Genomic DNA, 26,531 nt, shown 5'->3' with positions numbered 1-26,531 from the left:
GTTACTGACACACTGCTGCTGGTATCAGCTTGCCATTGCTTGAGAGATACTGCATTAGCATTTTCAGCAGAGATTTCTTCTGCAGGAGGCAGACAGAATTACCTTCTCTCTGTTTATGCAACACTCTTCAGCTGGGAGCATTACAACAGATCACCATGTGCTTCTCATAAGGGCTGTGCTTTGGGGAAATCAGAACTAGCTCCCTACTGACAAGACACACTGCAGACTCCTGGAAGACTAAGTAGCATAATTTGTACTATTAACATGAAGTTATGCATTCTAAATTACAAACTGCTTTGTTTGCCAGTATTTTAGACAACCTAGACTGTATCAAAACAAAAGCAAACCTTCTGCAACTAGATGCTATGAAAAGAATACACAACTAGTTACTCCCATAGCTTTCAAAAATCACAGTTTTCCATACTTTGCAGAGCCTGAGGCATGAAAACACTCATACAATCACAAGCCTACTAAACATGTAAAACAAGTCAATACCCTTAAAACCCTTGGCCCAGGAGAAGAGCCAGGACTATGATTTTGGGAAAATATAGTTTTCACTATGGAAGTTAAAAGCTAACCTGATCAGGATTTTTAGTTAGTTTTTTCTTTTTAATAACACCAGGCAATACACTTTAGTTAGGAGCTGCAGACAACTCAGTCAAAGTTAACTTTCTCCTCTATTTCTTGGAGCAAGACTGCACTACCAAAGTCTGCTAGTGCTTTAGCAAAAGGGCTGCCAGTAAGAAACAAGCTGGCTTCACCCACAAACTCTAACTACCTGTGTCAAAACAGTGCCTTCTCATCACTCTCTGAGCAGTCTGTATTACAGCCCATCACCTACAAAAATGCTAGGGATGGATAGTAGGATCCAAGTCAGGCAAAAATGAAAGCGAACAACGAGAGAGGCGCTTCGCCCTTTCCGAGCATCTGAGGGATGTGGTAAGCAAACACAATCAGTCCAATTCAGCAACAGCATAATATAGCCATTGTTTACAAAAGCAATGTTAAAAGCAAAACATGTTTTGATAACAAGGAGGGACACATGAAATGGTTTTAAATGAACAAAAACCTATTTTACAACACCCTTTATGTATTGCTAGGTGTGTTTTCTTGCAAACAGAGCTCTGGGCAAGTTATGTGTGAAAAGAAGAAATAATCTAGTAATAAAGTGTTCACTCAGATTTTTCTACTTCAAAACACTTAAAAATGCCCTCTGAATAAGACATTGCCTTGAGTCTTTTGCAGTTCCTTTGGTTATACATGTTCACTGAATTTTTACACTCTGCTGACATTCCCTCAACTTACACATACTTGGCTGTTTTCACCTTTCCAATTAGCTTGATAGCTAATTTACTTGATGGATCACAGCTACACAGCAATAGCGGTCTAAACAAGCCAATGTTCAACATCTTCAGAGAGATATAACGATGCCAGCAGTTCCCATGGGAGGAAAACAATAGACAAGCTCATGAGTCTCCTTTCATCTTATCCACACCAGTCCCCCTCAGTGTTCACAGCCAGTGTGTAAAATAATTTAGGGTTATAGAGGAGGCATAACCCAGTAAATACACACTAGCAGTGAATTATAGAGTAAGCCCAAGTCCATCAGACTCCAAATGACATTGAGCAATATGTGAGCACCCCATCAGAGGAGGGTGGGGCAAGCAGCAGAGGGAAGCAAAACTGAAAAGGTGATGTGATGAAAGAAGCAGCCCTGACGTTACCATTTTCTACTTTATTAGGAATATTTTATAATACTACATTAAGCTTGGCTTCCCACTTGATCTACTAACTGAATATATGTATAATCTTCAATAAATGACCAAGGACTACAAGGGAAAAAAAAACAGGAAGAAGTAATAACTGGAGAAATAAAGGCTTTCTTTCTTCCTGTTTCCTTGTTAGTGTCACATCTTAACAGTTAAATTTTTTAGAATAACCTTTGAAAAAACATTGGTGTCTGTTGGGTTTCAATTTCTCTTTTACCCAGTATTTGCTCAAAATTTTCTAATGTCTCCTCTTTTCTAATGCTTCCCTTCCTCCATCTCTCTTTCCTTTATGAGGCACACCTCAGCCTCTTACCAAAGCCATAATTCCTGCTTCTGCATCTGCCCCATGTGAACATTTGCAAAGGCCAGCATTGCCTCATTCATGTGCTGGAGGCACATCCTTGCTCTTGTTCTTCATAGTACATACTGCAGTAGTCCCCAAAACAAACAGAACATAGGGAGACCAGGAGAAAGAGAACATACCTGCCAAGACAAACAGAAAATCCTCTATTTTGCTATAAACCCGCTCTATCCTGGTTTGAACTCAACTGCAGAATAAAAACATGCAAAGGAAAAAAATCCACAGTGCAAAAAAGATCCAAACACAAAATCCCTTTCCTCTCCCTTGGTGAGATGACTTTTTCTCAAGAATGCAAACAGAAGTCAACTGATTAAAAATAAACAAACAACAAAAAACACCAAACTCACAACAAAAAAAGCTCACGGACAAATAAAATCCTTGGTTGTCAAGCATGATTTAGACAAGTAACAACTGAAAAATTCAGTGACAGCAACAGAAGTCAGTAATTAGCTTATTAAATAACACTTTTTCTTAATAGCCTGTAATGTGCAGAGCTGATTTGTGAGCAAAAAGCGCCAATCTTCTCAAAACCAGACTCAGAGATGCAAAAGTTCTCCTCGCCTCAACAGGAGCCAACCCTCTCAATACCTTTCACACAAACAAAACCCTAATGAACTCAGAAGGGCTCTTTGCAGCTTCTCTATGCAATGGAGAAATCATTCACCAGAACCCTGACCCACTGTGAGATCAAGGCACAGAGCTGGGACTCAGAGCTCGAGGCTCTGTTTCCAGTTCAAGCAGAGACCACCTGTGGTACCCTAGGCAAGTCCCCTAATCTCTGAGGTTTTGTTCTTTGCTTAAGAATAGCCCTAATCTGCCTTTTGTCATACTAATTAGACTGTAGTGGGTACAGAGAACCTGTAAAATGTGAGTCTATAACCTCACACAGCTGCTTTCAGGACTACTGTTACAGCTGTCCATGCCCCAGACCTCCAGTCGACTGACTCAAATTTGTTTTCAAATGTTTACAGTTTTAAGCATGATTTCCCAGAAAACCTATTTATTCACACAGACAACTGAACAATAGTAACTTGGCACGTTTGGATACACTGACATGTTTGCAACTGTCTCATGTCAACATTTCACACAGTACCTCAACAAGCATTATTTTACAGCTGTCCTCTACTATTTAAAGTTCAAATAACATTTTTGCCAGTGGTTCATGTTCCAGTCCGGTTCCTCTAAATACAAAAGGCTGTGCAATAACATCAGCATACAGAAGAGTTATCCAAAATACTAAGTCATTGCAGAAAAAATCTGATTATTTCTAATGGAAGGCTGTCTTTACCAGTTTACCCTGATATAAAGTACATTCCCATCCTTTTTTTTTTTTCTAGCTAGGGACATTAAAGCATGCAGTTTACACAAATAACTAGTACTAGGACCCACAGATACTAGGCAGACCTATATGTAGCTTAAAATAGCTCTTTGTACTTCTGAGATTCTTCTTCATTTCAGCTTCCTTCCTTAAGCACGCCAAACGCTCAGTAAGCCGTTCCTTAGTTTTCCTACGCTCCTTCCAAGTTTCAGCAAGTCTGATGAACACTGCACATCACGGTTCCCCCCTGCCCAGAGAAAGCCAACATCCTCCTGAAGACAATAAAGGGCAAATATCCCCCTGACTGACATCGGCTGCAAGTCAGATTTATATAAAGACAAGCCCTCGTCCACAGAGCCTGGCAAACACGGCCTGACAAAACCCCGTAAGCCCTAAATCCTTTCCCCAGCCCGCTTAAGTTGGATGTTTCCAGCCTCATAATGCTTCAATGGCACCGGGCTTCTTAATTAAAAGGAGGGAGGGGACCCGAAAGGAGTTATTTGATACATCAGACGGATGAACAGCAGTAAATTAGAGGGGAAACTCGTCGCGGGAAGACACGAGGGGCTGTGCCCTCGAGAAGTCCCTGTCCCCAGACGAAGCACCCCGGAGCCCCAGCCCGGGCCTGCTCCTCTCGCCCCAACCCCTTCCCCATTCCCCACAGCAGCCCGGGCCGGGACAGCCGCCATGAGGCGCGGCAGGACAACAGGTAAACCCGGCGCGAAGGGAGCCAGGGAGGGAGGGAGCGCCCGAGGCAGGATCTGCTCCCGCCGCCCGAGCGAGAGCCTGGGGCGGCGCAGGGAGCAGCGAGCCCGCCGGGGCGCAGGGGAGGAGGGCCGCCGGAGGGTCCTGCCCGCCCTGCCGGCAGCTCCCGGCGCCAGCCACCCTCCCGGTGCACTCACACACACACAGCTCCACCACGTAGGCGTAGTAGGACCAGGCCACGACCAGGGCGATGAAAGCCACGGGCACCCAGGCCAGCACCTTCTGGCAGCACTTGAGGACGTGGGACGGCGCCATCTTCCCTGCCGGGCACCGCGGCAGCGCCGGCGCTGCGACGGGCGGGCGGCGGCTGCAGCTCCGGCCGCCGCTGCGGAGCCGGCCCCGGGCGGGCCTGGGCGGGCCTGGGCGGGCCGCAGTGGGCGGGACGGGGGCGGGACGGGGGAGGCCCCAGCGCTCGCCACCGCCTCCTAATCGGGGCGCCGGAACGCCTCGCCGGCTCACGGAATGGTCAGGGCTGGGAAGCGCCTCCGGAGATCATCCGGTCCAACCCCTCCTTGCCAGGACAGGGTCGTCTAGAGCAGGTGACACAGGAACGCTCCGGGTGGGTTTGGAGTGTCTCCAGAGAGGGAGACTCCACAGCCCCCTGCGCAGCCTGTTCCAGTGCTCCACCACCCTCCAAGGAAAGAAGGTCTTCCTCGTGTTAAGGCTTCTTCCTGTGCTTTAGTTGATGGCCTCTGCCTCTTGTCCTGTCATTGGGCACCACCGAAAAGCACCTGGCACCATCCCCTTGGCTCCCGCCTTGGAGATATTTATATGCATTGATGAGATCCCCACTCAGTCTTCTCTTCTCTAGACTAACCAGGCCCAGCTGCCGCAGTCTCTCCTCATGAGAGACATACTCCAGATCCTTAATCATCCTGGTGGTCCTCCACTGGACCCTCTCCAATAGCAACTTGTCTCTCTTGTGCTGAGGAGCCCAGAACTGGGCACAGCACTCCAGGTGTGCCTCAGAGAGGCTGAGCAGAGGGGGAACATCTCCTCCCTCGACCTGCTGGCCACACTCTTCCCGGTGCATCCATCCTAGGCCATGCTCCTCGGGGACCAGCCGCCCGCGGCCGTCTCGGGCCGGGATTCTCCTCCAGCCATAAAAACTGGGCTTAAACCTCCAAGCCTTGCTCTTTCCCGCGGTGCTGGCCGAGCGGGTCGGTGTCGGCGGGAAGGCGGTGGGACAGGTCCGGGCAGTCGTCCCCGGGCGCTGCCGGGCTGCTGCCCACCCTGCTCGCCGAGCACTTACACCGCCCAAACAGCCTGCTGGGTGCCGCTAAGGGAATTTAGAAATAACTTACTGCTATTTGTTTTATCGGCTGTTACCCGAAGGGCGGTGAGCCCCTGACGGCTGCGGGCACACCGCGACCCCGGGCGGGCACCGTGCGGGGCTCGGTCTCCGGAGCGCCCGAAATGTTCGGCATTACTCTGGCATCGCTGCCGGCGGGATCCCGGGGTCGGAACGGGCTGTGCCATGACAGAAATCCCCGTCTCCCTGCCATGCCACACGGTGCTCGCGCTGGCCCCGGGCGGCTCCCGCGGCGCTCCGGCGGCACCTGGCGGCGGCGGGAGGGACAGCCCGAGGTTGAGCCGGGGCTGCTCCCGCCGAGGGCAACGGGCGGCATCCACAGGGTACAGGCTGCATCCGCAGGGTACGGACAGCATCCGCAGGGTACGGACAGCATCCGCAGGGTACGGACAGCATCCGCAGGGTACAGACTGCATCCGCAGCGTGCGGACAGCATCCCATCCGCAGGGTACGGACAGCATCCCATCCACAGGGTACAGACTGCATCCGCAGTGTGCGGACAGCATCCCATCCGCAGGGTACAGACTTCATCGGCAGGGTACGGACAGCATCCCATCCACAGGGTACAGACTGCGTCCGCAGGGAACAGACTACATCCACAGGGTACGGACAGCATCTATAGGGCGAGGGGTGAGGCTGGGACAGCTCAGAGGGATGCCCCGAAAGGAGAAGGCTTGGACACAACAGGACTGGGGTGGGCTGGTGTCCTGTAGTCCCCGTGAGCCCCTGGAGCTGGTGAGGTGAGATTGCCTTGGCAGGGATAGGGTTAGTTGCCACGGCCTTGCCCATTCACAGAATCATCGAGGTTGAAAGAGACCTTCAACATAACAACTTTCAACCCGGCACCACCATAACTACCCCTAAACCATGGTGGTGTGGCAAAGACAGCAGTGCTGGGTTAGCAGTTGGACTTGATGAACTTAGAGGTCTTTTCCAACCTTAATGATTCCATGATTCTTAAGGGTGTCAAAACATGCCACAGCTGCTGGCATGTGCTTTACCTCAAGATCTGTTAACACTTAGCCTCAAGATAATAGGAAAGGATTTAAATGCTTGGTGTCAAAATAATATTTGTTAACGCTTTTAGAAGTAACTGATTTTACCTTAGTTTGACAGTTGTATGTGCTTTTAATAATTTAATTACTGTGTTAGTTTCTTAGTTGTGCATTCAGTGAAGAGACACTGTACTCGCAAGCCTGGAATCCAAAGAGAAGGTATCTGAACCTGGGAAGCAAAGTAATGAACAACTTTTACCAAGAATGTGCTGTGTGTAGCTGGCTGTTACTGTGCACTGGCCCTCCTCTTGGCTGTGCTTCCACCAACTCTCTTGACAAAATCCCATGATCCTTCACAATAAGCACAATTCCCAACATGAAAAGTAAGGAGCACAGACATGAATAAAAATAGGCTCAGCTAACAAACAGTTCAGTATGCTAGGGAAGACATGAGGGGATAGAACACGATGCTCCCTATCCCAGTCTTGCTTGCTGATGCTGACTTGTTTCACCCACAGGGTATCATCAGTGGAGCCATGTGTATGTTGACATTCCCCCCTTCTAGCATGTCCATACTGAGCTGCAGAAACAGCCACCATGTGTGGTTTGGATGGAGTCTGATGCTGGCAAAGCTGGGAGCTGTGACATGGCCAGTATTCAGTTCTGGGTCAGACAGATGTCTTGGGTAGGAGGGAAAGCCAGTGGCAGCAGCATAAACCTAGGACAGGACAAACGCTTTTTGACCTGCTGTTATTCAGCAATATTTCCATGCAAGGTTTCCATAATGACAGGAACTGAAGTGAAACTGAATTAAACAAGGACAACACCAAGGTTGTGAGGTGGCAGAGAGGGACTATTTATCCCCAGGTAGTGCCCCCCACTGAGGAGTTTCGCTGCACGAGAAGCCCCGTGGCACAGCTGGCAGGAACTGTCGTCTTCCACTTCTGAAAGCCACCTGGGATGTCTCTACAAGGAACTCTTGAGAATAAATCAGCTCCTTGAATAGGAGGCAAGCAGGATGGAAGGAAGCTCTGCTAGAATTCACCGAGGACCTGTTTGGCTTCAAATGGCTGCAGTGCAGCTTGTGCAAACTTTGCTGCCTCATTTGTGGAGAGGGACAAGGAATGACATTTGGAGCACACTCTGGGAAGCTGAAGAGCAACTCAGAATGCCATGTTGTGGGAACAGCTGCTCACCATACTCTCACTGAATCCCATGACTGTCAAATTTTGAAAAAAAAAGGCATCTCCTGTCCATTTTCACATTACACCTCCATTTTTGGTTGCCCACCTGCTTTAGCCACATTAAAAAATGTGTAAGAGAAGTGAAATATCTCCCTTTGCAGCCGCAGGGTCTGTTGCAGTCTTCCAGATGTTTGTTGATTCTAGAGCAAGGCACTGCATACACTCCAGTTACTTAGAATTATTTCTCTCTTTTCTATTTAAACCTTATAATCTACAATGTCATCTCAATTTTGCTTCTGTATTTTTTCCCTCTCAAAATAGCTCATCTTAAATTCCAGGAATATGCAATCCCCAGGCAGAAGCATCCTGACCTCTTAGACAGAGACTAATGCAAAAATGATAATTTGTCTCATTTATTCCCTGTAATATGAAACAAATAAATTTTTTGGAGGCTTTGTTTCTGATATACACATAAAACCAACCGAGACTGTGTTATGTATTTGCTCTTTACATTCCAGTACAGATTGTATGATCTTGTACACACCAACTACAAGAAGCCCAAAGAAGCTGTTTTTGGTAAAACAGCATTTAAAAACCACTAATTTTAGTAATAATTATTTTTTCCTTGCTTACCTAGCATAATTTTGTTCAGGGATATTCATGTTTCCTAAATTTTTCATTTATTCTAATAGCATTCTGTTTCTCATAGTAACATCGCTTCTTTTAACTTTAGGACCTATCATTTAATTAGTCTCCTTTTCTAAAGACTAGTGGCAAAGTGTTGCATTTTGATATCCTTTCTTTTCAATAGTGAATGTAATCATCTACCCTGTGACTCGTCTGCCATTGCTCTAGGAATTACCTTCTGTGCATTATTTAAGAGATGTACACAATGTTTTCAGTAATGTTTGCTCATTACAGTAGTATCAATTTCAAAGTAGATTGAAACACAGTAAGAGGCCACATAATTAAAAAAAAAAATCTGTATCCTGAAAAAAGAGGACAATTTTAAAACACTTTATTGGCAAGTCTTAAATTAAAACAACTGGTTTTCTTTGGGGCAATTCAGAGCTATCAGTTGCTCCATGGGGTAACATAAAAATGGACAAGTTTCTTCTAAAGCAGCAGACCTGAGGCATAGCACTGTGGTAGAACACATCTGTAGAACACCTTTTCTCCAGGAAACTGCTCATTGTATGGTTGTGATTCCAGAATCTACTTCCTTTAGGTCCAAATCCTTAAGTTTTAAACCAGCTCCTTCTCTAAGTTTTCACCCTTCTCATAAAACAGCAGATCTATTTAACAAAAAAAGGCCAAATCCAAGGACTTGTATCCAGAGGCCCTCAAGGACAAGGAAGAAAGGTGGTATTCACAAAGTACAGGTATAGTCCAGCGAGGCTCATTTTCTGTTCTCACTTTGCAATCAGTGGAGAAAGGCCAGGCCCTCCAAGGCTGTTTCAGAGCAGTGAGCTCACGTCTGAAGTCCCAGGAGAAATTCCCTGCCTCATTCCTCTCAATTACCTATGGAATATCCCTTTCCAAAACTGTGAGCTGCAACGGCCAACATAAACCCAGTCATAATCAGTGTCTGCAAGTTGCATATTGTGTCCATCCTTCCACATGGTGCCTTCCATGTTCCCTCCACCACTTGGTCAGCCTGCAAAGCCAGGCCACCTTCTGCCACAGGAAGAAGAGAATCATAGAATCATTTAAAAAAGACCTCTACGATCATCAAGTCTAACCATTAACCCAGCACTGCCATGTCTACCACCACTAAACCATGTCCTCGAGTGCCACATCTACACATCTTTTCAACACCTCCAGGGATGGTGACACAACTGCCTCCCTGGGCAGCCTCTTCCACTGCTTGACAACCCTTCAAGTACTTTTCCCTAGTATCCAATCTCAACTCACATTGGGCACATAGGTGAGGAAAACCATGGCCTTTTGCTTTTCAGGGCAGGAGGTATTGTGTCTAAGCCCATGCAGGTGGGTGCACTGCTGAGCAGGCTCTGCGCATTCCGGAGTGCAGGAGCAGCAGCCAGGCTGCTGAGGACAGCCAGCAGAACTCTGTGCTAGGGCACTGCAGTAAATGAACTGAAAACATTATTAACTAAGCCAATACGAGCCTAATGAGAAATCTGTCTCCACATATGTCGCAGGATTTTTTTATTATTGAACAAACTAGGAATTGTTTAATCAACAAAGCCAACAAGAAACATTCAAATAGCAGGCGAGTGAAGAGACACACACTTGTTTGCTGATTAATTCTATGCATGCTCAAGTCTCTCAGTTTTTCTGTCCTGCAAAAGGCTTTCAGCTTCTCTTTGGGTGACACCTTCAGATTCTGTAAGAGGAACTTCTGCAGCCGGCTGGGCACCAGAAGTGTGTGTCTATGTCTGCCACATTCATCTTCATGCTTCCCTTGTGATAAGATGCATTACAGGAGCTGTTGTTGGGTCACTAATAATGACCACAACATCATTTGAGCACATATTTTCTGTTTAGAATGACTGAAGATTTTTCTCTGCATTGGAATAATTTCCTGACCCAGCTGTGATTGTTTTACAGGAAACACTAAAACTGAAGGCATGAGTCATGCTTGCCTTCTCCTGTGAGAACTCCAGCATGAAAGCAAACTGTATTTTTAAACTTTGATGTATGTTTATTGATCCATTTCTATGTTTTAGTCAAAGTATGGTCAATATACCTGAATGTCATACTACTTCCTCTAAGCAACAGAGTTGTTGCCATTCTCACCCTTTGTTGGGCAGTGATCCTTTTTTTGTTCTATGCACTAGACATGTGAAGTGCCATGGAACCACAATCCACAGCCTGGCTTGTTTGTCTCCTATGCAGAACATGTACCCCTCATTGCTGTCTGTTTTTTTAAAACCTGCCAGCTGGGTTTGAATCCACAGGGACACTTGCTTTTAGAAAGAGGCTTGTACAAATTGAAACATCAGAAATAATTTCTATAAACATCCAATGAGTTTCTGTCACTTCTAGTATATCACACTACATTTTTGCCTTTGCTTCCTTTGGAAATGAAGAATAAATGGTTCTTAAACATTATCTTAAAGTTAAGATAAAGACAAAGAAATGTAAAAAGTGTTATTAGGGGCATATAGCAACTACAATTTTGTAAAGAAGTTATATGTTGTAAGTGACTGCACTTGTTTTTGTGTATATTTTTGATATATGTTATATCAATTTTTGAGTCTTCTGCAATGTGCAATGTGTTCATCTTTATTCCACACAACATTCAGATGCAATGTGTTAGATTTAAAAAATCAAATTTTTAAACTTTTTCTACGTATTTCTGTTCAGAGGGAGAGTTCCTAATGTTAAAACAAGTCATAACTGATAGGTTTAGATGGGCAGCTGGCATAAACCTTAAACTAAATTGTGTTGAGTAATGCTGACAGACAGACTGCAAATACCATACAGTGACTAAAATGAACTAAAACATTGAACACTGAAACGATGATGAATTCTTTAAAAACCAATGTTTATCTAAACACATAAACAGCTCTTTCAGTCTAAGATACTAAAAATGATAAATTATTTTAAGACTTTTTAATAAAGCATTTTAGTTGACAAATAACAATAAATTACAAAAAAGGCATGGAGTCTGGTTCTTCAAGCCTGATGGACAAGTCACCCCTGGCCTTTAAAGGAGTTCCTTCCTGGCTGCACTTTCAGGATTATTTTGTGAAAAATATTCATAACTCTATTCAAATTTTTGATCAATTTCTTTTTTTTTCACTATAGACACAAAATTCCTATGAAAACCAAGCAAATGTCTTTGCTTTTCCTCTAAACATCACACTAAAGCTTTTGCTAAAAAATAAAACTTGAAATCCCTGAAAGCAGATACTGCTGATTGCACAAACCCAAATACAAATGAGCACTGAGAAATTAAACTTCTAGATACACTAAATCTAAATGAGTCCATTTTTACAAAAGAAAACCAAACAGCCTGTAAGAAGGAAGCAATTAGTAAACAAAAGAAACCACAAAAGCAACAAAAACTATCATAAACCTATTAACTTCACACAGAATAAAATGTTAGGGAATCATCTCCATTCCAAGCTAAAAATTATTTGCCAAATATTAAACAACAAATAAAAGGCAGCCTTGCATTAAAGCCAGAGCTGGTACAAGGCACACTTTGGCTGAACACACACACACTTGTGTGACATGGAAGTTTTCAACAGTGTCATTTTTTGGATAATTTGGTGATGGTGATGTGCAGCTGGCCGTGGTACTGTGGTGCCAGTCCCACTCCCCACCTTTGCTCCCACCACCAGAAGCAACAAGCAATCTCCAAACACACAAAGCAAACCAGCCACCTGCTATCCTGCTGCCCACAGAGCACTGCATGAGTTCAGACTGACGAGAGGAGGCTGAGGCATTTACTGGATTTGCATTGTTTCCACATAGTTTCATTTATTCGGACTCTTTCCTGGGGGGAAAAGGGATCCTTGATGGTCACTGGTGTCTGATCTTCCAGACAGTCTCAGGACATCCCCACAGGCAAGGTCTTGTTCTGGGTGCATGTCCATGACAGGACTACAAGCATTTTCTCTTCAACACTATTTAGATTAAAGCTCCAAGCTGAGGCCATGGAGGGAAGAGTTGCTTTGCTGGCCTCTCACTCTGTTCCCTAGGAGAGATCAACGTGTTAAGGCTCAGGCAGTAGGACTTGTCCTCAGCACAAACCTGCCTGACAGCTACTGACACACCAGACACATTCTCAGTAATCTCAGTATTCCTCAGGTGGGATCTTTGGGGTTTCTCAGTGCTTTCTCTCCTGTTTCTGCTCCCAGTGACAGCTTCTCTGATGTCTTACTATCATGGAAATTTCCCCTCTTCTCACAAAACCCAAAGAAATGACAATCAAGCACCACATGTTGAGCTTATTTACAGCTTTGAGAACAACATCGCTGGTGTCATGCAAAAAAGGGACAGACATTTCCTTACTGAGTGGTGAGATTTCTTCATTATTTTTCTTGAGACATTTCCCATGTCCACCCTTTAAGTCTATTATCTCTGTTACCACAAACCTGACTTGAAGGGTAAAGTTTTCACCCCAGCCGAAACACGTCAGACAACTGAGAGGGGGAAAGAGGAAGAACCTTGACAACTTTACAGATAAGTCTGTCTCCTATATATCATGGCCAACCAGGAAGAGTGATCTGGACCTGTGACTATTGGCTCCTGGGATTGTAAGAAAAACAAAACATGTAACATGCACACCTGTGTACACAGACATGCACCTTGTCTTATTGCTAAAAAATGTTCATCTGCATTGCTAAGTGTTAGTCTTGATTTGTGCCTCATTTTAGTGTTTAAGATCTTAGGTCTAACTTTGCATTTGGAGTAATAAACATTTGTATTTGGTTTTTTATTGGACATACAATTACCTCAACACTTGCTTTTTACAACCTTGAATTCCTGAGATACTTCAGCTTTCTCTGTCACAACCTTTAGTAAGATAAAACAACTACTTGTTACACACTCATCTTCTGCAATACAATTAAAGCAAAATAGTCATGAGCCACATTGTAGCTACCACTGTGTTTAACAGAATGAGGATTTTTTCTTCTCATTTATACTACAAGGAAGATGTCTGAGACACTCAATGCACACTCATCGATCAATGAACAACTTTTAAAGCCTGCATCAAGCCTATCAGTCTTGTATTTCCAGTTTAATATTAACACCATGAAGGCAGACAAACCAGACATCCACACAGGAACTGGTGGAATCAAGCACCAGGAACCAGCACATGAGCAGATCCCCATAACAAGGTGTGACTTTTCCTTCTTGGTTTAGGATAACTTGATGTTATGCATGATGTTATGTGTTGTGCAAGTGATTCTGCCTTGTGGACGTCTGCCCTTGTTGGAGAAGGAGAGCTGCTGTATTACTGGCTAAATGAGATGATGTCCACCCCTTCAACAGGAGATGATACTGGTGTGATGTTCCTGCCTGGGGCCATTATTAAATCCTGTGTGTCCTGTATCCTACAGTGCAAGATCAGATTCCACAGAGCAGTAAACAGCACTATTTCCTAGAACAAGAGTACTTCCGTATGGAGGTCAAAAGCAATACCAGTTCTGTAAACCAAACTGATTGCACATTAACAATTATAAAACCATTGCATTAGAGTCTGGGTTACTTAAACTTTAACTATAGCTAAAAAAAGAGTATTTTGGATTCAGTTGTCATGTAAACAGGACAGACAAACTCCCCTAGAGAAAAACCACTTAAGCAAAAGAACAATGGAGTGCTTTAAAAAGGACTTTTCCCAGTTTGCTTCCACACTTCTTTGGCTCCTTTAATGCTTTCTTTTTTCACACACTTCCAGAAACCTTGAATGCCTTGCTGCTGCGGTACCTGTTAATAAAGTTAAAGTGTGTTTAGCATATACACAAAAAAGACTCCTATTCCCGGACTGTGTAAATACAATATATAATGTTGTGCTGCTGCTTCTGTAGTTCACATGTGTAATAATAAGTTCTTAGTGGCAGCACTCCTCCCAGATTCATATGCAGTAAGGATTATCCAGTTTAAAATATAAATATTTTTCTATTCATTAACTCTACTTGTGTTTCAACAAGCACTTACAAGATAGTTGTAGCAATCATCTGTGGTATTTACAGACAATTAAGTCAGTTTGTTACCCTCAAACCTCGATGCATTCGGTTCCTCAGGACGCCAAGAAACTCGCTGTGGCTGAGGCAGTCATCTCCATCTAGATCAAAAATCTTGAAGATGGTATCCAAAACATTATCTGACAGATCCTGTCCTGTTGCCACCTTCACTGCTCTCTTGAACTCAGCTAATAAAGACATAATATTACATCACAGGTGACTGAACTTGTAAAGAAAATGGAAAGCACATTAATAGCAGGATTCTGTCCAATTTACAATGTCTCATGAGTATCCTAACAGGAGAATTTGGGATGTGTAAACTATTAGGAGACCTCAGTTCATGTGTTCTTGAGCTTGCTTCATCTTTTGTAATACTACCTTTATTAATTTTATTATAAGCTTTTGCAATGCACTCCTTCTCCAGCAACTGCATGAGTGACAATTTTTGCTAGAAGTAGCTGAAAATTGACATACTTCCGGCTGTTACCTGTTCATAGGAATGGTAAATATTTGCCTCACTGTGCTCTCATTAAAAAACCTTATCATTTTATCTCAAACCAGTTTCATGACAATTGATTCTGCAAGAAAACTCCTCAGAGAGCAGTCTGTTATGATATGCTCCACCTCAACCAACAATCTCCTCGGCAACTCCACAGAAACACAGACCATCAAATGTTCAATGCACTGCTTACAGCACATGGCTTTATATACCTGTAGTTCTGGTTTTCAGAGAAGCTGGCTACCTCCTCTTAAATGATGTTGAAGAGTTAATGAGGATTTGTGGCAGAAAAAGTTGCCATACATCTCTGGAGATGTACTTTCATCTTCAGCTTTTTTTTTCTTCTCTCTTTACACCACCATGTGCACTGCAGAAATACCTATTATCCCAACTTCTGGTCTTGTGGTGCACACAATTTGGAGTTGTGACTCAAGGAAGTATGATGGGGAAGATGAGGATGAGGAAGTATATGGGGTTGCCACAAAACAGATGAGGAAGTATATGGGGTTGCCACAAAACAGCAGCTTGCAAGAGTGAAAGGATTATTGTTTATTTTAGCAAGCACAATTGCAACACATGAATTGGATGCATTTTTGAAGGCATCATGAAAGTGTAAATTTCAGAAAGGATCTGGGGGTTATTGAAGTATAGCAGTATTGTAGATTATTACAGCAAGTTGTCCAATGAAGTAATAAACACAATATTAACATGGCTCTGCGTTCATAAACAAATGCTGTTTATAAATAGTGCTATAAATATGATTAGTTCTGAAGCTTTCTAGAGGGAATAGCATTCCTGACTTAGCTCTGATCTTTGTATCTTTCAAGAATTCCTGTATGGATGTAGTTGATTATTACACAGTTGGTTCAAATAAAATTAAGCTGAAAATCCTTCTGTAAAAGGATATACCACAATTTAAAAAAGACATAAAATATGGGATGCTTATAGTAGTCTTAATTTTGTCTTTGAAAAGATCTTAACTGCTTCATATCTTGAAGCTGAATTTAAATCTAGACATGGCACTGTAGTTTTTTTGAAAATAACATAAAAAAAGGAGAAAGATCTTCAACAGTGGAGCATAACAATCTTCTAATCAAGAAGGGCCACCTTATCAGAGAGAAAAGATGAGTTGCGAACTCAGGAGTAAAAAAACTCTAGAATAACAGAAAGGACTAAAAGAGTGTCTTACTTTTAGATAAATGTTCATATGTGTGTGAATACACACATGTACACACATGCAAACAGCAAGACAAAGAACTCAGCCAGATTCAGGTGAGGATTAGACATGTAGACATGTAACATCCGTGAGTTACTTCAGCAGCTGACTGCTTTCGATCACAGTGGAGTTCAGTGTATAAACAGAGTAGTAATGAAAATCACAAATTGTACAACTCCCAGTTTTCTTTGGTTCAAATCCCAACCAAACATTTTGCTTTCAAGAATATGTATTTCTCTTTCCATCTTCTCATGTCTCACATTTTTTCACATGAGCCCATGAAATACTAATTTCAATGAATGGGAATACCTCATCAGATTTCCTTAGGAACTTTTTATGTTGCTATTTTGTAATAACTTATGAGAGTTGTCCTTCAAGTATAACAACTAAGTAACAACCTCAGAATTGGAATAAAAAGCATTTGTATGTCCATGAAACTTACGTTGCATTGCTCCTGTTTCTCCTATATGGGAAGGAAGCAACTCCCCTCCTCCAAATCTTTATTTTAAACCCCACTTTACTACATTTTTTCTTTCTGATAAACATAATTTCATAACACTACATAAACACATGGAGAAAGCAAGATAGGCAAAATAAGAGATTTCTACTGTTCAGTTTCCTCAGGAAACTAGTTTTGCTATAAGGGAAAGACTTTGTTATTACAAACTGTAACTACAGCATGTATTGTTTCAGTAAATCTTTCCTCCTCTAGAATTAACTTGGACTGAGAGCCCTGTGGAGAAGAACCTGCGGATATTGATGGATGAAAAACTGGACAGGACCCACCTATGTGCACTCACATCCCAGAAAGCCAACCGCATCCTGGGCTGCATCCAAAGCAGCATGGGCAGCAGGATGAGAGGAGATTCTGCCCCTCTGCTCTGCTCTGGTGAGACCCCACCTGCAGTGCTGCATCCAGATCTGGGGTCTGCAGCACAGGGAGGACATGGAGTGAGTCCAGAGGAGGGACACAGAAATTATCACAGGGGTAGAGCACCTCTGTTGCTGTTGAGCTGCTAGCAGAGAAGAAATCCCCGGATTCTCAGCGTGGCATAGAAAAGAGAGCTTTATTATTTTGATTTCAGCTTATATAGACTTTTCAGAGGTCACCCAGATTGGTCAGCCAGAAACCTCCCCCTAGGCCTGATTGGCCAGGCCTGAACTGTCCAAATCTCGAGACACTGTTTTAACAACATCCAAACTTTATCTTTGTTTATAAAAAACAGAAGAAGTTCTCATGGGAAAGGCCTGTGCTAGCCACACACCTCTTCAGTGAAGACAAGCCAAGAGAGCTGAGGTTGCTCAGCCTGGAGAAGAGATACCTCAGGGCAGACCTTATTGTGGACTTTCACTATACCAAGGGGGCTTATAAGAAAGAGAGAGAGTTTTTACTAAGGCCTGTAGTGACAGGACAAGGCAAAATGCTTTCAAACTGAAAAAAGGTAGATTTAGACTGGACATAAGAAAGAAACTGCACAAAGTTGTGGATGTCCCATCATTGAAAGTGTTCAAGGTGTGGCTGGGTGGGTATTTGAGCAACCTGATCCAGTGACAGATTTCCCTGCCTGTAGCAGAGGATTTGGGAAAATGACCTTTAAAGGTCCCTTCCAACCCAAACCATTTTATGATTATGCTTTAGTCTGCTGTGATTGTGATTAATCCATATATGACAGCACATTAGAACTTAAAAATGAAGACATTTTGGAAACTTTATATTATTATTTTTAATGAAATAGAATGAAGTCCAAATACAGAGCAGTATAATATTTTTGGACTTCACTGTGGTACTTTGGGATAACTCATTTAAATTAATTCCATAATAAAAATGAATTTCTTTCCTTTAAAAAAACCCATATGAAAGGTGTATAGCACTTACCCCGCTTAACAGGACGATTGGCTACAGTAAACATCTTCATGGCAATAGAAAAGTCTTCCAGGTTATTTGTAAACTTGCAAAAAGTCTTGAATTCTTCCAAACTGATGTTCTAAAGTATCACAAAATTCAGATGATACGTAATGAAGAATACATTCAAATCCCAGTTATTCTATGTCATTAAATCTGGTGGGACTTAGTGTTTAGATGTGATTGCCTACTCGTTGCTATTTGTATTTCTCAGTTGGCAAATTATCATTGTTCTTATTTGTATAAAATTCAAGGGCTGCAATAATTCATTAGGAAACTGGTTACCTTAGTAGATAACAACCTTCAAATGAAAATCTGTGCATACAAAGGAGGAAGCAAAACAAAGCATACTTTGGGTACCAACCTCTCCTGTTTCGATTCTGTCTTTCACATTCTGCCAGTAAATTTCATTGTTTTCCTCATCAGTGAAGTACAGCAACCAGGCCACAAAGTCTTCTTTTCTCATGACGCTCAAACCCTTTGAAAACTTTATGAATTCCATTTCTTGGACTTCTGTTTGCAGATTTTCCATGAATCTAAGAGTAAACACATATTATCCAACAGTTGATACTTCCATCCCTGTATCACTACTATTACCTTAGCTACTAAGTGCAGCTCTGAGCCACAGACACTTTCGAGACTGTTGTTAAAATTAACACTGGTTTAACTTTCCCGGCGCTCGCAGATGTTCGCAGGGCTGCATTTCCACAAGGACACCAGCAGGATGAGCTCTCGGCCCGCACAAGCGGCTGCTGCCAGCAGAACTTGGGGACACATTTGGCCATGTCGGTGCTACTGGAGTTTAAAAATGCGCAGATAAGGAGATGAAAGAATCGGTAAGGCACAGCAGCATAATGAATGCATGAAAAAGGACACGGTAACTGTGGGCTTCACACGTGATTTATGAGGTTTCGTATTAATAAGAGAGGAATGACAAGATTGGAAAGTGCCTGGAAAGATGAGGCCATAATAATCATAATAAAGGTGAAAGAGGAAACGTGAAATCGTTGCTGTAGGAGAAGATGACTGAAAGTCTCAAAGATTATAACTACACAGAGGTTTGGCAAATCAGTTCTGTGCTCACTAGAGGATGGATTAGAGAGGATTACAATTGACTTGTATAGAGTTCAGAAGAGCACAGAAAATGACATTGCAGGGGTTTGGAAAGGCTTTGAGCCTTTGGAAAGAAGAGAGCTGTCTGAAAAAGGAAAAGAGTCAACATAAAGGTTTTTAGGAGACACTCATTCTTTTGGGAAGGAAAGAAAAAAGTATTACAAGAAGCAAGTAAGAACCTGCAGCTAAAAGCCGGAACTGTAAGGTGAATTGCAGCTTTCAGTTTCCCCATTAATATTTCAAAATATTAATTTTGAAAAAGTTAACACAGACAATACTTGTGATCCATTTGATATTTTCCAGTTCAGAAATGGGGCAATCCAAAAACAAGTAATGATTTTTAAATAAAGGCTAAAACCAGTGGTGCTTGCCAGAATCCCTTCAGTATTTTGAAAGAACCCTGCTTTATTGAGTTGCAGAAATTATTGACAGGAGGGAATGAAATACGCCCATACTGGGACAAAGCAATTAGTTGGAGAAGAGGACAGCTAAGGGTCTCTATAGCCAATATAAGCAGAGGCTCATTTGCTCATCAGTGCTTGCATGGCCTCACTGGGTTTGAGTTCTTTCCCTTGAAATTATGGCATTTGAGTCCACACAGCTATCTTTAGCTCTTTAATGAGATCACTTGGACAATTAGCTCAAAGCTCTGTGAAGTCTATAAGGGCTTAGCTGAAGACTGCTGTTGCAGCATAAGCTCTCTCTTGTATTTTTTCCTGTAACAGGTAGAGCTGCACATGCAAATAAAGGGCCAACAAACACTTCACAGCTCAGGACATGCAGGTAAATGAAAGCCTAATAGTGGGGGTGAATTTAAGTTTGAGGCTAGAGCTGAATTAGGTTAATACTGAGGAAGGGTACAATATGCTATCACATTTTATATGTATGTTTTTCTGGTCTAGTAAAGGGGATTCCACAGTATAGCCAAACACTAAAGTATACCTCCACAGCTGACCTTATGACCTGACACACTTTCAGCTCCCCTGAGTCTCCTCTCAAAAGTGGATGAAACACCAAAGGACCAGTTGGTGCAAACAGTGTGACTGGGCAGCCCCTTGTCTTGCAGAGCAGTGAGAGCTACTTTTTGCACAGCTTGCAAACCACTCTTGTTTTCAGGCCAAGCTCCTGTCCTTGTAACTCATGAGGAGACCACTGCCTCTGGCCAGCAGCAGCCAGCTTGTGCCAGGGACACTAGCTCCATGGGCTGGCACAGGCAGCCCTGCTGCCCCCACAGCACCCAAGAGGCTCCCCAGGTCTTGGGAAGGGAGGTCAAGGTGCAGAGGGAGAGAACAGCATGGACTGGCAAGTAGACCAGGCATGGAGGCAGCCCAGCAGAGACTGACTAGGGACACTTGGCTGCCTTTTGAGGCAAAGAGTAGATGGTGGCAAGGATGGGATGTGTGGTTTGCACTTGGCTGGAAGTCATAGCCAAGACTGTGCAGAACAATATCTTTGACTGTAGTTTCCAACTCATGTAATATCTGGTCTGAAGAAGGAGAAGCTGCTGAAATTCAGGTCACTTACAGAAATATGCCTGAAACTTGGATGCAGGGAAACGAGACAACGTGTTTTATTTTCTTGGATTTTTATCTATGAAAGATGCGATATATACTGCAACAGACTTAAGGTCTTGAGTCTTGAGCTATTTATCTTGCAGAGCAAGCTCTCAGTCATTTGCTTTACTGGTTGCTAACCACAGGCAATGACATAGAAACATTCTTCCACCTTTTCTGAATATTGCATTTCCTTAAGCAGAAAAGCCTCGGTGTCCTGCCCTCTTGCCACATCCAATAAAAGCAGGAAAGCTGAAAGATCAATAATTTCCACATGATGAGGAAGGAAACCACAAGCTGCACACATCAGCCTGCTGAAAGGGGCAGCAAAGCCAGAGCAGACAGTGAAGGGTTTGACTGTGGCATTTTCAGTGTGTTCTTGCTTCTGCACCCTCTCCTAATTGAAGTTCATTTCAACTTGTAGGCTTGCTCCTGGCAAGCCAGAGTGGGAAGATTTGCTGCTGTATCAAATGCTACTTGGAGCAGTAGCTGAAAAGTACAATTTAAAATTTATGTGATAGTTTCCCATATTACAAAAATTAAAATACTATGAATCATCGCATCAGCATTCTAGGTCACTCTTATTCCCAGATGTGAGAGTTAAAAATCCTAATGAGGTTTTTTTTTAAGTGAAAGTTATTAAAAGTTATTAAAAATAACTTTCTGGTTAGGAAGTAAAACTTGATACATAAATGTCAAGACACCACTAGGGATACTTGCTTTTGTATCTTCTGGATCACAGTGCAATGAGTTTCAGCTGTAAAGTCCTCAAAATGTATCTAGATATTAGGAAAAACAGGCACAGGAATAAAATTCCTGTTCTCCCAAAGTCAGTGGGATCTTGGCTGGGGACTTTGTAGGGAGTCAGAATTCAAGTACAGGAACAGGATTCTGATTGTAGACGTGCTTGACAATCAAAAAATAATTACACTGGGAATACTCTGATGCTATAGTAGGTTGAAAATAAAAGAAAGCTCCAAGTTTCCAAGTAACAAAAAGGAGAAGTAAACCATAAATTTGTAAGACGGAGAAAAGGTTAGGAACAGAGAGCACTTTCTTTAAGACAGCCCACTTTATCCACACTCTCTAAAACACCCACGTTGAAGGCCAATGGCCAAATTTGTTATCATGTTACAACAGCATCCAGAAACCTTATCAGGATTTATACCTCAGTTTGTAATGTGCTCTACCATAGAAAAGAGGGAGTATCTCAAGGCTTTTTGGCAACTCAGCTTTAATAGTGTTAATCCACCACAAACAGAAGTGAAAATGTAATAAAAGAGGGGAGACCTCAGGAATGCAGCTATCCCCCCTCCAAGTGGAGAAGTGCTAGCATTGTATTCTTTATGGCACACAAAGTAGTAGATTGAAACACTAAGGGAAATGTTAGGGAAAGTTTTTTTCCCACCTCTTGACCTGAACTGTCTGTGCAGAGCTTTAACACTCTTAATACAGAACTGACCAGTTCCTGTCACACTGATTTACAGGGAGGAAATCTAACAACAAAGACAGTGGTGGATATACCACCCCAGCATGGGTGTACCATGCTTTGGCTCCTCTTCAGACACTGAAATAATTTTGAAGAATTGATAATGCTCTCTGCACCAAAAGACTGTGGCAAACCAGCTGTGAGTTGCCTTTTTGTGATCTGACTTTCAAAACAGAATATAGAAAATCTAATAAAGGCTTGACCATTAACCTTTAGAGAATATTTAGATCTATGCTTGTAAATTCACGTTTGCAAGCATTACGACAGATAATCAATCTCAACATTTTCAGAGTTACAGGCAAAATCCTCTTTGATTTACTACCCTTAGCATTTCCAAACCAAACAACTCACTTTCGTTTTTAAGAGTTCTGTAGAAACTAACCAAGCTATTCTTTTGCTAAGCTTACAGGAAAGAAGAAAAATATTTTTCTCAGTCTCTTTATTTGGGAAATATTCAGACTGAATTATGACAGGAATATAATGAAGCTAGATTTTGTTGCTATTCTCCACTTCCTCACTGCTGGATCTTGGCTGTACTTGATGTAATCTCTATGGTATTAGGGCTCTCTCTCTATGCACACACATAGATAAAAGTGTAGGAACAGAGACAAGTAAGGAGGCAATCATACTCTATTTATGCAAAGCAATTCCAAATCCCCAGATGAGAATCACTGAAAATGTACAAGCTGTCATCACAGGAAAAGCACTGCTTGCTGGCTGATGATGTTACCTGAGAGAGATCCTGCCTCCATGCAGTGGGACACACACAGCACAGTCCCCCCAAAATATCAGCACTAGCAGTGGGGTCCAGCCTGGATCATTCTGGCTTCTTAAATGAAAGTTTTCAAATAAAATGCATCAAGGAATTCAAAATACTGAAGGAAAGAAACAGGATAGGTAGGGAAAGGGCATGATTTGTGTATGTTTATACAGTTTGTGACCTTCAATCTAAAGAAGAAATAAAAACAGAACCATAATTAAAGAATATTTTTGGTACAAAATTCGCCTAACAGATGAAAAGTTTGGAAGCAAGAAATCAGGTAAGGAAATTCCATAAACTGGATTTGAAACATTAATTTTCCTCATACAATTAAAAGATGCCCATTGTTTAATGGGCAATCAAACAATTGCTGGGAAGTACTTTTTTTGTAAGACATCCCAGGAAAAAATACAACAATCAGAGAGTTTTTTGAATATCCTTTCCATATCCCCTGCACTTTTTTTTTCCCTTCAAGGAGACTGTGAGAGATTTAAGCTTGCTTGGGGACAGATTACAGAAAAAAATCACAGCAGTCATAAACTGTTTAGGGAGTGAAATACTGTCTCCTCTTTTATTCAGGATTAGACATACTTAAACAAGATCAGTAAGGGACTTTTTTCAGGGAAAAAAGCCCCCCAGTGTCTGTCAGAAAGAAATATTTCCTATACCGAGAAAATGAAATAGTTTTCTACTCAGAATAAACGATAGTACATACGACATAGCTGGAAATTAAAGCACAAGTTAAATTTATTTTTGGAAGAAAAGGACCAAAAATTATTTCTGTATTAAAAACCAGGAGAAACCCATCCAAAAGAATAAAAAAGCCTTGAATTCTGGGCATATTCTTTAAGACAGGACCTAGTATTAGAAGATGACATTATTCTTGAGGCATAAAACTGAGCGGTGGTCATCTGAAACAGAAACTTGTTCAGATCTTCTGAGAAGAAAGTCTCACCTGATTACAGCTTCCTGTATTAAATCTACCCTTCCTGCATAGTCTTTTATATTTTCTTAAAATGTTACAGGAGAATACCGTTCCACCTGCATTTGACTAAGAGGCCACACCTATAGCAGTGATATACATAAACATACTCCAGAATAATTTTACTCCAGAAATTTAAATTTCCTAACATTTGCCAGGGAAACAACCTCCCTGTCTTTTGAAATTGTATTCTTATTAATAATTACTACATTGTCCTTATGTTAAGGACAATACAACTAACAAGAACTCACCTAGCAGTCTGGAGATGAACATGTATGTAAGGCTCTACCTTAAAGAGCCTGAAGATTTCTGAAATTACCTTTACATTTGATGAAAACACTGCCTGAGGATCATCTGTGTGCATCAATAGCTGTGATTTCCCAAGAAGCAAGCACCAGCTGGAGACAGATGCCTAACCATTTTCCCTCCCTACACTCAGTGTGCCTCCTGTGCTGAGGGCAGTAGGAAGGGCAACACAAGAACAGGTTTACATCTCATTGCCCCAAGAGATGTAGACAGTTTCCATCTTCGTTGTGCCATCTGAATGCAAAGAAAGGACAGGCCAAATTAATTGCCCTGGTATATTGACTGTGACTGTCAGACATTTTAAAAATGTTTGGACTGTGGGCTAAAAGGGCTGGACAATGCTAGTGTACATGTAGATGCAGATGGTTGCACGCTTACAAAAGGATTTTTTAATGCCAGAAAAACTGAAAAGAGGGAGCATGAAGAAAATATATGTAAAGTAATGAGATGAGAACAGTAGTCTCAGCTTTCAGAATTCCCATGTAAGCACACTGAAATGTCACAATGAAAGCATTCCTGTTTTTTGGGAGGGGGTGGATCTTTTTTTTGTGGGGGGATTTTTTTTCCCTTTTGGATGGTTTGCCTTTTTTTTTTTTTTGTTTTAAGCACTGCAGCGCAGTAATATCTGTGTATTTAACTAATGTGACAAGTTTTAGTGTGTCCTAATCAAACTTAATCACCTTTACTTTCTACTAGGTACTACACTGATCAATGGAAAAGCTTTCTAGGCAAGAACTTGGAAAATGATAAAAGCATTTACCATCATTATTTTCTGCTTTTGACAATGATCTATGTCTGTACAGCTCATCAGTCATCTCCTGTAAAAACAGTGTGGCACTTTGATCAAACAGCCAACAATAGCTTCCCGCATAAGGTAAAGTGTTATGAGAGGCCATCAGATAGAAATCACATTTTCTCTGAACAATAGGAACCCAGAAATGATGTGCTTGATTTACTTGCAAATAAAATCATGTGAAAGCTGATATCCTCACAGAGGTTAAAAAGACAGCAATCCTTTTATTCACCTTTCTGCGTGTTAAACAAACTCCACTGTCACGCTGCAGCTGAGATGGAGTGTCTACGCAGTGATAAAGAGGCACATTCCAGCCCTACGAAACATAACTGCCACTGTTGAAAAATTACCTGCATTAAACCTTACACTTATCCCACAGATTTTAAGAGCAAGATGTGGGAGTTTGATTTTGATTACAGGCCTCTATCTGTGTGGCAGGCAAAGGTCTTTAACCTAGGCGTTCTGAATGTACTGGGTACATAGTTTCATCAATGTCATGCCTCACTGGGTCAATGCAGGATTTTATCTAAAACGTGAGGCTTTTCAGTTTACACTGTATATGCAAACACAACCTTTTACTGGTGCTCTCTGCCTTTTGTTTTGTTGAGAGGATCTATGGTATTTATAGAAAAGGGAGCTGGAGACATCTTAAACTTATTTTACTCACTAAGATTCCTATTGAGCTGAGGCCTTCAAAACGGAAAGGTTGTTTATTTGAAGACTGGTATGTACCAGAGCCACTGGAGCCAAACACTTTTTAGTCCACTGATTGCAAAAACATTCATTTTTAAGAGAGCTGCCACACATTCTCCACTTCTCAATATAAAGTGAAGTAAAACACCTGATTCCACCTTATTTTCGCAGTCTGTAAATGACTGATTATTTTTGTAGAAAAGGTAGTACTCATGTAGATAATCTCTTGAACCCATGCTACAAGATGTGTGTCAAGATGCACAGATACACAGAATCACCAGGTTGGAAGAGACCTTCAAGGTCACTGAGTCCAACCCATGCCCTAACACCACCTCAACTAAACCATGGCACTGAGTGCCACATCCAGTCTTCTTTTAAACACATCCACCTCCCCAGGCACGTGATTCCAGAACTTTATCACTCTTTCAGTAAAAAATTTTTTCCTAACATCCACCTTAAATTTCCCTTGTCACAGCCTGAAACTGTCCTCTTGTTCTGTCAGCTGCTGCCTGGAAAAAGAGACCAACTCCCACCTGCCTACAACTCCCCTTCAGATAGTTGTAGAGAGTGATAAGGTCTCCTCTGAGTCTTCTTTTCTCCAGGCTAAACAACCCCAGCTCCCTCAGTTGTTCCTCACAGGGCTTGTGTTCCAAGCCTTTCACCAGCCTCGTCGCCCTCCTTTGGACACATTCCAGTGTCTCAATGTCCTTCCTGAACTGAGAGCTCAGAACTGGACACAATACTTGAGGTGTACCCTCACCAGTGCTGAGTACAGGGGAAGACTGACTTCCCTGGTCCTGCTGGCCACACTATTCCTGATCCAGGCCAGGATGCCATTGGCCTTCTTGGCCACCTGGG

At 42.3% G+C, this 26,531-nt stretch overlaps 2 protein-coding genes and 1 long non-coding RNA gene across 6 annotated transcripts in view; 1 reads left to right on the top strand and 2 right to left on the bottom strand.

Annotated features, from left to right (window-relative positions):
- ZDHHC20 (zDHHC palmitoyltransferase 20) overlaps window positions 1-4,564 on the bottom strand; it is a 47,138-nt gene extending 42,574 nt beyond the window's left edge. For all 4 annotated transcript variants that reach the window (XM_085063017.1, XM_085063026.1, XM_085063044.1 and 1 more), the window contains exon 1: window positions 4,351-4,564. In XM_085063017.1, the coding sequence (XP_084919143.1) occupies window positions 4,351-4,468 (118 nt within the window). In that variant the 5' untranslated portion in view covers window positions 4,469-4,564. The remainder of the gene's footprint in view (window positions 1-4,350) is intronic.
- Window positions 4,533-13,905, top strand: LOC146444875 (uncharacterized). The gene is made up of 2 exons (XR_014852743.1): window positions 4,533-6,088; window positions 6,154-13,905. It is a non-coding gene; the product is annotated as an uncharacterized LOC146444875 (long non-coding RNA).
- Window positions 10,984-26,531, bottom strand: part of MICU2 (mitochondrial calcium uptake 2) — a 141,152-nt gene continuing 125,604 nt past the window's right edge. Inside the window, exons 9-12 of the mRNA XM_085063005.1 lie at window positions 18,349-18,520; window positions 17,958-18,066; window positions 14,397-14,554; window positions 10,984-14,109 (exon numbers count right to left, since the gene is read on the bottom strand). Of these exons, the coding sequence (XP_084919131.1) occupies window positions 14,005-14,109; window positions 14,397-14,554; window positions 17,958-18,066; window positions 18,349-18,520 (544 nt within the window). The 3' untranslated portion in view covers window positions 10,984-14,004. The remainder of the gene's footprint in view (window positions 14,110-14,396; window positions 14,555-17,957; window positions 18,067-18,348; window positions 18,521-26,531) is intronic.

This window comes from Lichenostomus cassidix, chromosome 1 (genome assembly GCF_008360975.1).
Source record: "Lichenostomus cassidix isolate B80296 chromosome 1, HeHo_3.0, whole genome shotgun sequence".
Classification (NCBI taxonomy): domain Eukaryota; kingdom Metazoa; phylum Chordata; class Aves; order Passeriformes; family Meliphagidae; genus Lichenostomus; species Lichenostomus cassidix.
Note: the sequence above shows the minus strand (reverse complement) of the source record. Positions and strands in the feature narration are given on the sequence as shown.